Below are 15701 nucleotides of genomic sequence, written 5' to 3'. Positions count from 1 at the left end.
TAGTCAGACGCATATTCGTTGGCTCAACAGTGGCCAGCTTACGCCTTCATGACCTCCATACAGGGCCATGACAAGTGCCCTGCAGGTCTCAGGGTTGAGCACCTGAGGGAAGCGCTGTCAGATAACCCATGCATGAACTGTAGTTTCATGTCTCAGGCACTTAGGTTGCTAGGTAGAGGCTCTTCTACTAGCCTCCAACCAGTTCATGGTACCAGTGCAGTGAATAACCTTGCGGCTGTGCATCCTTCCTACTCGGGGGATGACATGCTGTCCACAGCTGCGTCCTGTAGTCTCTTACAGGTGGGCAGCTCGGCTAGGAAGTCAGTGTCTGTCCGTGACTCGCCAAGTATGGGGTTAGATGAAGCTCTGGTTTCATCTGCACCCACGAATGCCTTCTTTCGGCAGGCCCTCAATCCTCCGTTTCTGTGTGCCTCCCTCTGAGCCTTATTCCGCTGGGCTCCGTAGATGCTGGCCAGATTTAAGGGCTCTCTCCTATCACACTGTGACAGTAGAGCTCTGGCAGCCATGCAATGCTGATAGTTAGGGCTCGGACTGGGTAGCTCCGATTGAGCCTGCTATAGCATCCCTGGTTGTCTCCCCAGACGAGGCTCTGAGAGCCGATGTGCGCTGCCCTCGGCCCCAGTGCCGGATTTCAGGCGACCTCCTTACTAGGAGTTACGACATTGCTGCCTGTGGGGGCCATCTGGGAATTTGCTTTCTCACACAGTCCTGGCTCGGTCGCAAACCATACAGGGGTCAGGTGCTGGTCACTCAGCACGGACCCTCAGTGATGCTTCACTGCAGACTTTGCATTATGACTTAGGGAGCTAATAATAATAATAATTGAATTTATATAGCGCCTTTCAAGGTACCCAAGGTCGCTTCACAAGAAAAGGGCTAGGCAGGTTGATCAGCTGTGACGTGGCGCGCCGCCAAGGTTGGCTGGCGCAGTCGTCCCAGTCGGAGGTGTGTCGACAGACCCTCCGTTCTCTCCAGTGATCCCAGGCCAGACGTTCGGCCAGCTGCTCTTCAGGTCCCAGGGCAAAGTGTTCAGGTTGACCAGGCTAGACAGTAGTTGCACGCTGCGACGTGCACCTCTGCCTGATTCCAGGCCGGGAACCTCTGTGGTACCCCGTGCCAATAGCTTCAACCACGTTCAGGTGGACAATCAAGGGGCCAGTGCTTCTCAGCACATTCTGTACAGCGCCGTAACACTGCGCTACAGCTGCATTTCAGGCGCCAGGAGGTCGGCGTCCAGTCTCCGCCCTCCCCCAGAGTCCTTGGGGGTGCTACTCGATGCTCGGTAGGTTCTACTCAACCGAAGCTCAGGTACCAGGAGGTGGGGCGGGGTCGCCCCGTTCTGGGCTAAGACGGCGGAATCAGTGCCTCACGATTCTTCCTTTCCCCATGTTGCGTGTTGCAGGGGTCCTCCAGTCTATCGCTCAGGCGGACTGGGTTGTGTTATAGCCTGAAAGATGCTACTTTCAAGTCCCTACTGCCCAATGTCACAGGTGGTCCTCCCCTTTGCATTTCTGGGCAAGGTGTACCAGTCAGGGTTCTTCCGTTGGGCCGTCCCTGGCTCTGCGTATATTAAACAGTGTGTGGCAGCATCCCTGCCACCATTACAGCTCAGCTGGTGCTCGAGTCGGCGGCCATGCGAGCCTGCCTTTCTCCGTAGCGCGTAGCTACCGTTCAGCAGCTACTACAGCACTTCATGCAATGGAGGCTGCTGGAGTACAGCCTCTTCCTTCGATTGATAAGTATGCTGACCTCAGCATTATCTAATTATCATTATCTAAGCTGTCCAAGTTCCAGGTGTCCGGAACACAGCGATAGAAAGGGCCACCCCCGGGGAGTGGAGACTCCATCCGGAGGTGGTGGGCATGATTGGGACAAGTATGGCAGGGCAGTGGCGTATCTCTTTGCTTCCGAAGAGATGACCCACTGTCCCCCTGGGTCCTCCTAGATGGAGAGGACCAGTCCCCTAAGGCAGGATGCTCTGGCTAATGCTTGGCCAGTCAGCCTGCTTTATGCATTTCCTACAATTCTTTTGTTACTGACAACACTGGATGGGGTCCAGCATTGCAGTTACAGCCTACGTTTGGGGGCTCCACATTGGCCAGGAAGGCCATGGATCCCAGCGTTACTAAACTCCTCAAGGAGAGCCTTGGTGCCTTCCAGGGAGACAGGACCTTCTGTCTCAGGTAGGCGGACACATGTGGCACCCGAACTCGGGGCGCCTGCAGCTGTGCGTGGGGCTCCTGGTAGCCAGGACCCACTGTTGACGTATTGCGACCAGTCAGAGGTCCATACCTTTCTGACTTCAGGGGCACTCTCCACTACATGGCGCTATGCAAACAGGTGGAAGCCGTTTTCACAGCGGTGCATGGCACATGGCGAAGTCCCATGGACTTGCTCAGTGATAGTGATACCACACTTCTGCAGTCTGTGTGGGCAACAGGAGAGCTGCTTCCACCCTGTGCGTCTATGTGGCTGTGATATCGGCCGCACATGCAGGGGTGGATAACCAGACGGTAGGGTCCCACTACCTAGTCAGGCAGTTCTGAAGGGAGGCCAGAGGCTTCATTCAGCCACCGTGACCCCTGAGGGCACCATCAGGGGACTTGCAAGTAGTCCTGAGGGCCTTAGGACTACCCCCATTTGGGCCGCTGAGTCAGGCAGACCTGACGCGGCTGTCGATGAAGACGGCATTCCTCCTTGCCATTGCGACTGCAATCGGTCGGTGAACTCCATGCCTTGTCAGTAAGCCAGGCGTGCTTGCGCTGGCATGTAGAAGGGTCAGGAGTGGTGCTCTCGCCAACTCCATCCTTCCTATCCAAACGATTGTCTCCCCACCATGTAAACCAATCGATCGAGTTGGCTGCTTTCAATCCCCTGGGCTCACCAGGGGGTGCAGAAAGAATGTCAGACCCACTGTGCCCGGTGCGGGCGCTTAGGGCATAGGTTGTGGCAACAACCAGCTTGCGTAAGACAAATACCCTTTTGTCTGCTATGGGAGCCGCAGGGAGGGGGCTGCCCTGTCCAAACAGAGACACTCCCACTGACTTGTGGATGTGGTCTTGTATGCATATAGAGCACAGGGGCTCCCCATGCCTTGGCCGTTGAGTGCCACTCTACCAGGAGTATGGCTACATCATGGGCTGCCTTGAAGCGGATTTCACGGCAGGACATTTGCGCCACGGCTACATGGTCTTCATCATGTACGTTGCGCGGCTCTACAGAGTAAATGTTGCTGCACCTCATCCGGTGGAATGACAGCTGTCTTGTTGATGGCTGCAAGCCCTTAATTGATGAGTACTCTTCGTGACCGTTTTGGTATAAGTCATCCAGTGCTATAAGCACCGCCTCTGGCGGTCAGTAGGAACGAAATAGAACGATAGTTACGTATGTAACTACGGTTCTATGAGTTCCGGATGACCGCCAGAGTTCTCTGTCACTCAGACTTCTCAGACACCGCGAGAAGATCCAGTGGAACAGAACCTCTGGTGACTTCCGGAATATATAGACATTCCCGGAGTCACCCGGGTGTCACAGGTGACTTTGTTGGTATAAAGATCTCGACCTGCGCATGCGCGCAATGGAATATCCAGTGCTATAAGCACCGCCTCTGGCGGTCATCCGGAACTCATAGAACCGTAGTTACATACGTAACTATCGTTATTCTGTAACCCACTGTAACAGATGGGTTTCAGGACAGTATTTGTTTTTTATGCCAGCCACACCAATTGTGCACTGTGCAGGTACATTTTTCAAAGTTCATTGAATGAACGCATGGCCTATATCATTTCCCTTGGGTACTATGCTGTTTATTTTAAAACTTTAATGTTCTTAATTGGTTTTATATTGCTTTTTAAAGATGTAATCTCTTTGTTTTATATCCAAAATTCCCATCTGTATTTACTTATCACCCCCTCTGGGAGGATCTCTAAAGTTTTATAGTTAATCTTCCCACAGATAAACTCAATATATATTCTGTGCCAGTGTTTCTTGCCTTGAGTCATTATCTGGTGTGACTGGTTTGGAATAGAAAATGTTTAGTGCTAGCAAGAGGTATTTTTAGACCATCCAAGCAGAAAATTGGGAAGGATTTCCAAATAGCTGGATAATTCAATTCCTGTTTAGGCATAATTTAGCCTAAATAATTATTGTTGATTAAAAAAACAACACTTGTCTCAGACACATGAGATCTGGATGCTCACCAAAATGTTTCAATCAATTGCCGTTGGGGTCTGAAGTCTGTTGGTTCACAACGTTAAATCCACATCCACTCATGAACCTTTCAGGACAACTTAAATAACATATCTCTTTCCAGAATGAGGTGCAAATACAAGAAGGTAACACTGGATAATTCATCTGACACATGCAATAAAAATACTGTGAATGAAATATAGATTGAGTTTATATTTAATTCATGACTCTCCCTCCCGTATTATACATGTCACGTAAATTCAAGTAAGATTAAAGTGAGAGAAGATGAGGAGATGGAGTGGATTGCTTTACAGATGTGGATGAATAAAAAACACTGTTATTCTTTCCCCAACAACTCAGACAAACAGAATCAAGGGAGAATGAGATGTCGGTGTGCTTTTTGAAAAGCATTTTTTTTCTTACCATTCCTGTTTGCTGCCACAAAAAGGACAGAGGAATCTACAGCCAATAACACTATAAACTCGTGTCCACTGCTTTCACATCCCCTTGTGACTTTGTTTATCTGTCTTGGAGAGAAAATGCTTCAATCAGACAACATACTCTTCACACCCAAAATGAAAAAAATTCAATTAAAATGCAAGTGGATGAGTAAGAATGAATAACAATACACAAATCCATCTTTGTGGGTGAAGAAATAGACTCTTATCTGCTCCCTCAATATGCAGCAAGAGCCATAATACGGTTACCTTGGCTTAGCATACAGATTGAAAAACAAGGGGGAAGCAGCTAGCCTGGCTCTGCCCTAAAGTAACAGTTCCCTAATAAGTTACATGTTTTTTGTTTCGTCTGTAAATTTGCTGATAGGCATCTGTTGACAAGATTAATTTCCCTGTCTCCAGCCTGTATGCTAAACGAAGCTAACGTCATATTGAACCATCAGACAGGAGTATGACATTGATCTTCTCATTCTCAACTCTTTTAAGGTCCTATTATTTGTCTTAATTAGGTGTTGATAAAAATCTATTTTTGGTGTTTTGGTGTGCATATATGATTGTATCAGCAGATATTATAAGTATCCTAATAACCTTTACTAAATCACTTTTTTTAAATTAAGTGTCATTGTATTGTATTCGCAAATACTGGACAACTTGTCCAAAAGACACTTGGTCCGCCCCAGTTTCCAGCCACACACTAAAGCAACATAATAACAAAAGCAGCCTCATAATAAATACACGTCTTATACTTGCACACAAACATGGTTTACCTCCCGTGGCAATTTATTATGGCATTAAAGTCTGGGAGCAGCCAACACCATGCATTTCCTTTCAGGCTCAATCCGTCAATTTCACTCATTATTCATATCCATGTCATCAAATAACAAATCTGGATTAACATAGACAATGTATCAACAGCTCCCATCAATAAGGCACAAGGGAGGTGGCGTTTGCTTGAGCGGTCTATGAGGGACATAAAGAATGAGCCCTGTCCCCCGTGTGCCTAGTTTTTCATGCGTGCCAGGTAAATGATGGTTGCTTGATGATTGGGATGTGTGTGTGTGTGTGTGTGTGTGTGTGTGTGTGTGTGTGTGTGTGTGTGTGTGTGTGTGTGTGTGTGTGTGTGTGTGTGTGTGTGTGTGTGTGTGTGTGTGTGTGTGTGTGTGTGTGTGGTGGGGGGGAGGGGGCTGGTGGGTAGAAGATACTATCTGGGGTATAAGAGAGGTAGGATTTTTCATAGGCTATGTATTACCGGAGGCAAGTGGAGGGCCACCCAAATTCATCTGATTCTCTAGATGGTAGTAAAAAGGCAAAGTAAAATCAACCCCGCATAACCATCCCTGCCTCTGCTGCTGCAGAGGAACCACAATAAGAGATTTGAAATACTTTACTAAAAGATTCATTGCACAAATGAATATATATGTACGAAATTACACAGCACAGAACAGTCTCCGACGTAAACAACACACCACCAGAATGTATTCTATTATCATGAGGTTTAAATTATTAAGACAGGGCTTTTCTTTGTTACATTTTTAAATACAAACACCCATGGCTACAGCAATAAATATTGTCTTCACATCTTCACAAATAACAAAAGCAGACACTGTTATCCAAGGCCCCAAAAGAAAGACAGATTTTTTCGGAATGAGGCACGCTGTTTCACTGCGCTAAACAAATATTTAAAAATGCAGTCCTTCAAGATGAGATATTGCCATTGGCTTCGTCAAGTCATGGCATGTGAACACACAACGCTGAGAAGAGACCATGCTATATTAAAACGTGCACAAATTATTCAGTAACATCAAAGGCAATTTATGCAGGGCGCTCTGCACAGCAAGTGGTCAAAAATCCTTCCTATTGGCTTGCTCAAGGGAAAACTTACGATGCTCCACTGTGTTTCTGCATGCGGCTTCTCGCCTGAGCACAAAGCTTCAAACAAAACAGAAGCAGGAGAGTGCTTTCTCTGAATGACGCCAATAGAATAGAAATGTTAACCTTTTCACTAATAAGAGTGCCTTGTAGTTTTTTTTTGTTCATGTAATGTGAGCTTCAAATGTCTTATTATCTCCCTTCTTTAATTTGGAGCGTTTGGGAGCTGCAGGGTCTGAATTGTAGATCAAACTGGAGCTTGGTCTGCCACTCACTGGTGGAAAAATGAAGGTTTTATACGCGATAGTGGAGATGACGCTAGAGGTGAACGGGGTCAAGAAACCACTCGATATCTTCACAGGGAATCTTCCTGCGTGTCCGTGTGTCGGCCCGAGATTCTTAGACTCTGACAGCCTTTTCTTGATACATTCACCACCACGGGCCTCGTCGAGATCAGGGCTCGACGACTTGTGTGTGTGTGTGTGTGTGTGTGTGTGTGTGTGTGTGTGTGTGTGTGTGTGTGTGTGTGTGTGTGTGTGTGTGTGTGTGTGTGTGTGTGTGTGTGTGTGTGTGTGTGCTAATGTACGGGGGCTCTGCCAGGGGCAGCTGTGCGGCTGTCATAGGAGTAGATCAACAGAGACGACAGCATCAAACCGTCCAGCCAACAGCAGTGATGCCTCCAAACCGTGTCACACAAACACCAGCTGGCACCCAGACAACATTAACTGTCCCGAAACTGAACCTCAGTCTCAGTTCTCATTGGATATCTTTAGTCTGATATGGTGTTCAAGAAGTGGAAGACAGAATCAAGTGTTTTTAGGTCAGGTGACTGCTTGAGCCAATCAGGAACAGTCTATTAAATAATGACCATTCTCCTAGGATTGAGAGGTATTCGAAAAGGTTTACGAGTCAGGTATTTTGTTTACCCATTACGATGGGGACACACCTTAATACGATGAATGAAAGTCATCTTCGAAACCTTATGGTCTGTGGGCTTGGTCATCTTAAATCCAATCATCTGGACATCAAGCAATCAACAGAAGATAATACATTTTCATCTTGTGTGTGGGTCTGTGTGTGTGTGATTATATATTAGTGCTGTCAAACGATTTAAATATTTAATCGCGATTAATCGCATTAATGTCATAGTTAACTCGCGATTAATCGCGATTAATCGCATTTTTATTTATTCTAGCCTGAATGTCCCTTGACTTCTTTTTGTCCCATTATTTTTTCTCATTTTAATGCTCTTATCACACCCATTCTAATTATGATATTTAAGAAGAAATACACTGAATTACAATGATGTCTTCACCATTGTAATTCAGTGTATTTCTTCTAAAAAATCATAATTTGAAATTCAGTGCAAATAACAATATAGACCCCCCCCCCTGCACCCCACCCCTTGAACAGCATTCACAAACATATTGAAAAACCAAACCATAAAACAACATAGGGTATATAAAACAAATTAGTATTAAGGCTACATTAAACTGGTTGTTGTAGGCCTAAATGTTTTGGGAGTCTTTCATCCACGGCTTATTTCAGACTGTGTGTGGAGTGGACACACAGGTGGTTGCCATGGCGCTGCTGCAGCCGAGGCTTCAGTCTCCCTTCGTAGCGAAAATTAAAGTGAAAATGAATGACTGGCGGCTGCCACTAACATTCATGGAAGTTTTGGTGTGGTGTTTCAGTTGTTCTAGCATTACTAGTTGATTCAACAGCTTGTGAAAAAACCACAACGTTTCCTAGGCCATGACGAGCGTTAATCGCGCGATAAAAAAATTGACGCCGTTAAAATGGGTTTGCGTTAACGCCGTTAATAACGCGTTAAACTGACAGCACTAATATATATATATATATATATATATATCCTGGGTCCACTGGGTCACACAGATGAAGTAGCAGATGAAGGCATTCATCATAAGCACATAAATAAAAACTCCCCCAAGCTTATTGTGATGGTTTGAGTGGCTGGCCTCTGATATGACAAACACGCCGCCAGTCACTCTTCAATCTAATTCCGTCACTTTCTCCCTCTGCCTTTCTATAAAAAAAAGCTAAAATTACTTTTGCCTGAAGAAACCATATATCCAGTGTGCTTGGTAGAAAAACAAAAGCCCCCAGTTAAAGGCAGCACAGGCTTGCAGTCAGGAGGAAGGGTTGACTGTAGACGGCCGTAATTTTCAACAACCCCTTTTATGACCTTGTTCTGGTTTGCCTTTGCCGAGCATATGTTTATCTTTGGCATAACTTGCTCTATTACAAGACTGAGCTCCACTTTCTCCCTGAGCACACTAAACAGAGCAACCATTAGGGGGAAAACATCCTTTTAAAGACCATCTCCTCTGTTTTCGTGACTTTTTAAAATTGTATTTATCTATATATTTTTTATTACAAATTGAACTAGCTACATTGGATTTCATCATTCAGTCAGGCCCCCTTTATAAATAAGCTTCTTTGTAGATTGGAACAGCTGGGCTGTCATGCAAAATGAGACAAGATGTGTTTGGTCTCTGAAGAACCTGCCAGCAAACATATGAGCCAATAACTGTCTGAAATAAAAGATGAGAACAAAAACAGAGGGGTACCCTCTTCACAAACATCGGGACTCAAATTACTGGTCCCCTAGTCTCGCAAAGCCAGACCAAACTACAGCACGTAGTATGGTCTGGAAGCACTCTGTTTAGAGCCGTCTATTCGGGTGGGGAAACCGGGGGAAACTGGACTAGCCTGTTTGTATTTGTTTAAACCAATCACAATCATCTAGGGCGGGGCTAACCCCGGGAAGCAGCAGCGGTGTCCTGCAAAATAGTGCCGGGGGGGACTTATTTTGATGGAACGTCTTCACGTCCAGAGACTGTCAGAGAAATGGCTAAACCCGCAAACGCCACACAAAAACTATTAAAGACAAAAGGAATATACATAGTGTGTTGCTTTCTAACCAGCATGTCAAGACACCATACACTTTAGCCCCCGAGGAGCTCACGGGATAACTTAACCGGAGTTAACTAGCCATGTAGTGTTATCTCTGGTAACATTATCATCGGCGGTTGAGAGGACGGCTACGGCGGTCGAGTAGAATTTTTAGCATTCGAGAACTTATGTCACCACCTCCTATCGCTGTAGTCAGAGCCGTAGTCCGTCTGTTTACAGGCAGAACAGGGTTTTGACGTTGTGAGCGCTACACCAACTGCAGCAAGTAGCCGTAAGAGTTGCTAGGTATAGTGGAAGCCGTTGGAATCTTTCCCCGTCGCTAAAACACCGCTGCTTAGTCCCTCACCAAAGAAAGGGAACGGCGGATCTTAATCTAGCTGGTTATAAGGTCCGGTGCTCAATTCAAACCCCCACGCTTCATTTTCCAGAGTTTATGAGGGTATTTCTGCCCGGGGGTAGTTGTACAATGAAGTTGGACAGCTAGGCTAGGCTAAGCTAGGCTGCGTCCCGGACCGCCGCCGCCAATATTATTATCCCGAAGTATAGCCACACTTTATTTCTGTCTACAGTAATGTGACTTCTCACACCCTGTGTGTGTGTGTGTGTGTGTGTGTGTGTGTGTGTGTGTGTGTGTGAGAGAGAGAGAGCGCTGCACATAAGCACACGGGTTGACTGTGAGCGAATTGTTTCCGAATTTGAGGGGGATCACAATAGGGGAAAGCCAGCAACCGGAAAAGGAGGGGGCTGCGTCAGGGCTGCGTTGCTTTTCGACGCAAGCGAATAGACGCTGGCGGAAGTGGTCATGCCAGACTACTGGTCCCCTAGCTGTGTGCAATGGTGCCATCATTTGTTCCTTGTGAAAGATGGATATGGAAAATGACTGAATATACTCGAAAAATGTAAAAGAAAAATACAAACACATCACAATGATTTCACGCTGCAGCTAAACCAAAAGAAGTTCAATTAACATATGATTAGTTCATTTAGGGCTTGATTTGCTTTTTTTTTTTTTTTTTACACCAAACATTTTATGTTGCAATGATACAATATCAATGGTGTTGCTTCTGCAAACAAAATTGGATATATTTTTTTATTTTTTTTATCAAACTATCCTAACTAACCACTGTATGTTTTGTTTGCTGTTGCAGTCCCCATGGCGTTCAAGTAAAAAAGACATGAAGGCCACCTCTGTTTCTCTGTGCCTTCACACTTAGCCTTATGTTATAGCTCATCAGTGTGGAATCTCGTGCTGCAGACAGATTATGAAGTGCATCTGCTAACATACACACAACACAACCTAATAATATCTGATCCCCCTGGTGATTCCCCGAAGGTTGATAAATGTGCCTTGTGACCGGTCACACAAAATGCATTTTCCAGCAATGAATGCACAGCTCTGCTCTGTGGCAGCTCTGACAAGGATAAGCATTTATTTCTTGGAGTGTGAGCAGTAAACATATTTTTTTTGGCCAAACGGGGGAAAGGAAGTGAAGGGAAATGAAAACTAAGGGGTGAATGAAAAACATATTCATCAAATTACCATACACTAGACAGGAGACTTTATACCACAGCAGCAGTTAACATTTCATCCATGGAGAGCAGAGCACGTACCAGACGGCCTTTGATCTATTACCCTCCAAGTCTCATTTTACATGTGATGAACGTTTGGACACCAGAAACTCTAAACACACACCTCTGTGCTGTTGACTGACTGAATGTAAAATAAGAACCATGTCAAACAATAACACGGCATTGATTAGTGTCTCTGCCATTGGCCTCTTGGGGAATAAACTCTTGGAGTAGATAATTGGAGGGATAAGTGTTCCACTTATTCCCTGATGATATGGCTTGAGACTGGGTAAAAGGATAGCTGTTGTCTTGAATACATAAACAAGAATCTTTGGCGGGAGACTGGACGATGAAATCAGTTTAAAGCCATTAAGAATGAGAAAGAGTTTTAATACGCGATCCATTCGTTACCCACGCTCCCTAGTTTGTTCTGTAATCAGACACTTTTCTGAAGTTAGATTCCCCTGTTTTTCCCCACACAACCCCAAACGGGAATATCCAGTGGTGGCCAGAAAGGCCCTGTAATTCATGGAGTTATCCTACATTTCTCCAGGCTACATTGATAAGTGTAAGAAGTGTTGGACCAACTTCAATTGGTAATGTACAAACTCATAACATTTTTGTTTTTTCAAAGCAATTGTGTTAATCCAACTGGTTTAAACGAAATGTGAAAATCATGTGTGTGTGATTTGTTGTGTACTACGCTACTTGATTGGTTAACAATTCTCCTTTTTCAGTGATGGGATGTTTTCATTGGAGGAACTTAACAAACCGTAACGTGAACGTTTAAGAACCTAATGAGGCTTTGGAATGAGATTCTTCCACATTTCATTAGAGCTGAAACAATTAGGTGATCAATCATTTAGTCTGCAAACAAAACAAGTCTGCAACCCTTCTGTTCATCAATCAATTGCTTAGGTCATCATTCCTAGTAAAGAAGCTAAATATTCACAATTTCCTGCGTCTCAATGTGAGGCTCCTCTTTTAGCAATGTACATACACTGTGTGCACAATTATTAGGCAAGTTGTATATTTGAGGATTAATTTAATTATTGAACAACTGCAGTGCTCTCGGTCAATCCAAATTGTTAATGAACCTAAACCTTAATGTTTACTAAAGTAAAACTGAGGTTTTGTCTTTCTTACGAGAATACATATTACGTTTTGCTAGTATTAGGCAACTATTAATATGCAGAATTATTATGCAACTAAATAAAAAAACGAAAATTTTCCCATCTCACTTGTTTATTTTCATCTGTTCAAGTGAGAATAATAAAACAACTCAAAATTTACAAATAAAAATTTCCGACATGTCAAAAAAAAAAAAAAAAACAGTGACCAATATAGCCACCCTTCTTTTCAATAACAGTCTCAAGCCTTCCATTCATGGAGTCTGTCAGTTTCTTGATCTGTTGACGATCAACCTTTTGTGCAGCAGCAACCACAGCCTCCCAGACACTGTTCCGAGAGGTGTACTGATTTCCTTCACTGTAAATATCCCGTTTAAGCAGGGCCCACAGGTTCTCAATAAGGTTTAAGTCAGGTGAGGAAGGGGGTCATGTCATTATTTTTTCAGCCTTAAGGCCTTTACTGGCTAGCCATGCAATTGATGCATGTGATGGAGCATTGTCCTGCATAAAAATCATGGTCTTCTTGAAAGATGCAGACCTTTTCCTATACCACTGCTTGAAGAAAGTATCTTCTAGAAACTGGCAGTAGGTTTAGTTGATTTTGAGGGCATCTTCAACCCGAAAAGGTCCAACTAGCTCATCTTTAAAGATACTAATAGTTGCCTTTAAAGATGAGCTAGTTGGACCTTTTCGGGTTGAAGATAGCCTCAAAATCAACTCCCAAACCTACTGCCAGTTTCAAGAAGATACTGCCAGTTTCAAGTGAGATGGGAACATTTTATTTTTTTTATTTAGTTGCATAATAATTCTGCACACTAATAGTTGCCTAATAATAGCAAAACATATACAGTATATATTCTCGTAAGAAAGACAAAACCTCACTTTTACTTTCGTAAACATTCAGGTTTAGGTTCATTAACATTTTGGATTGACCGAGAGCACTGTAGTTGTTCAATAATAAAATTAATCCTCAAAAATACAACTTGCCTAATAATTGTGCACACAGTGTAGGTCATAATAAACAACCAATCAGCGGCTTGGATAACAAACACAAGGATGTTTGCTGCTCCAACCCCAACATATGCAGCCTCTCTATTCTGCCAGAGAGGTGTAACACATTATCACCACAACAATACTAAAAGCAAACTGCATTTTTAGGTTATTATTTTACGCCATAGTAACTGGTCCTTCAGCTGGCTGTACTATTGAATACCTACAGGGACTAAAATAATATGTCTCATTATCATCAGTAGGATGGCTTCCCTCGATGAGGTCAGTGTGTTGACTGGTTACTCTTTCAGGCATTGTCAATAAATCTGAATCTATTTTTTGTGTGTAGATAGATAGTAGATACATAATAGGTGAAATATATATCTATTTATATGCCAAAAGAGAATCTTGGGCCCCTGGAAGCAACAAACGCCAGTAGGTCAAAGAGCATCACACCACTGGAGGTGATTCTGGTTTGCTCCACAGGGAAAATTGTGATCCTTTCTTGTTTCTACCAGACAATCAATACGTCTTTGCTTTTTGCTTTTGTTTCCAGCATTTTCTGACCTCTATTCTCAAAATAAAATAAAAACCTGGGCATGCCTGTTTTTCCAACAAGTGCTCTCCATGCTTCTTTTTCATCTTGCCGTTTTCATTTTCCAAATAAAACAGAAAGTTGATTACTGTTGTTCTCCACTTGACCATTGCAAATCTTTGGCACTGCTGGATACCTCCGACAGTATCTGTACATTTGTTTTGTAACATCTCTTGAGAATATATCTCTTAAAAATTAAAGAAAAAATCAGAAATAAAAGCCAAACCCATGACAATGACTACATAATAAACATTCATCAACACCTGCAGATACAGAAGTTCAGATTATCCCTGAGACTATTACTGCTGGAAAGACAGAAAAAAAACTAGAAGGTGAAGATGGGATGAAACGGAGGAATAAAATGTAATACTAACCTCTGGCATCAAAGAATTCCTCATCTGAGCTGTCTACTGATTCTTGTGCGATGTTCTGCAGACACCAATGAGTGGCGCTGTGCTTTCGTGACGATCCTGTAGGTCAGAAAAAGGGCAAAAAAAAAAAAGAAAATCTCCTTTTAGACTGCAAGAATGACAAGCAGGGTCATGCCATTATCACAGAACTCAAGGATAGAGAGAATGACAGTATTCATATTTTATTCCCTTTGGTTGATAGCTCTACAACTTCTGAGTGAAAAGCAAAGCGTGAAATGCACCACGTGGGGTTAGACGGCCTTTTGAGTATCACAGCGGGTTGATAGATCCAAATGGACTTTCCTTTGAGCAGTGTCATATCACACAAGCGTCTCAGCGAGGAAGCCAGCCAGTGTTTTTTCGTTTATGACCTTTTGATGTAAGAGCAGGAGGGATTTAGAGCACTTTCCATTCACTCTCAAGCACCCGGATATAATACCATCGCAAACAGCAACAGAGTACCCAGCAAATTATTTTCTTGGAAAAAATCACTGAGGTTGAAAGTGGCTGTAAAACATAAGGATGAAACTGACAAAAGTCTCAATAAAATAATGATATAGCCTACTGTAGTTACTTCAAGTGCAATAATGCTATAGCTTTGTTATGGTTCAAACTCATTAACAGAGCAACTTAACAGCACACTGAAAAGTTTTGCAGCCACCTGTGGAAATGTCATGTCTGTTTCACCTGACTGCCTGTTTTGGTCAGAGGTGTGCTCTGTCTGTTGCACCTGTAATCACAGCCAACATGTGCTTTTATGGATTAAGCCACCAGACACCATATAAAGTAGTTCAAAGTAGTTCAAAGTAGCCCACCTGTATCAGCAGCAACATTAGTGATGCTTACAAATTGATGCATCCAGTTATAATCCAATAATATCAATGGGCCATTTTGCTTTTGCACTTTTACGTTAGAAACTTTTAAGTCTAATTCAATGCTTATACTTTAACTTGCAGGACCTTTTACTTGTAACCTAACCTTGAGTTCTTTATTCAACCTGTGACTTTTCTGCAACTCGGCCTGTCAGCAAATCTTTTCCCCAGGGCTCCAGGATCCCTGACCCACAACAGAGCTTTTCACCCTGTCATCTCGGCCTATGACGGATGAGGAGGCTCAGGGGAGGATCAGTTCAGCCCTCGGGTGAACATTGATTGTGCATCAACATACAGACTAGCAGCAGCACTACCAGCCAAAGCAGCATGCCCTTAGCTACCCTCATACACAGTCCCAATGTACTAATTTGTGTCGACTAAACTGCCAGTTGGCGAAGCTCAACTCTTACTCACAAACACACACACACACAATTTGGGCAAATTATACAACAATTCTCTGCTAAGTGCTCACACAAACAAAAGCAATTACTGCAAGAAAACATCAAGATGATTAGCTCAGAAAAAAAACTAAAGGGAAACAGGGGCTATAAATAGAAATACATCTGCAATCATCAACATATAACCTACACACCCAAGCATGAAATATACAATGGCCCTCATTTACGTAATAACAGTTTCAGGCACAAATCCGGGATTAAACA

General features: G+C 43.7%; 1 protein-coding gene across 2 annotated transcripts in view; it reads right to left on the bottom strand.

The window, feature by feature from the left end:
* The window catches only part of pitpnm3 (PITPNM family member 3), an 87765-nt gene that overhangs the window by 58283 nt on the left and 13781 nt on the right, over nt 1-15701 (bottom strand). For both annotated transcript variants that reach the window (XM_080025066.1, XM_080025067.1), the window contains exon 2: nt 14132-14227. In XM_080025066.1, coding sequence (XP_079881192.1) covers nt 14132-14227 — 96 coding nt within the window. The remainder of the gene's footprint in view (nt 1-14131; nt 14228-15701) is intronic.

This window comes from Ammodytes marinus, assembly GCF_949987685.1.
Source record: "Ammodytes marinus genome assembly, chromosome: 3".
Classification (NCBI taxonomy): domain Eukaryota; kingdom Metazoa; phylum Chordata; class Actinopteri; order Uranoscopiformes; family Ammodytidae; genus Ammodytes; species Ammodytes marinus.
This window is presented reverse-complemented; position numbering and strand designations above follow the sequence as displayed.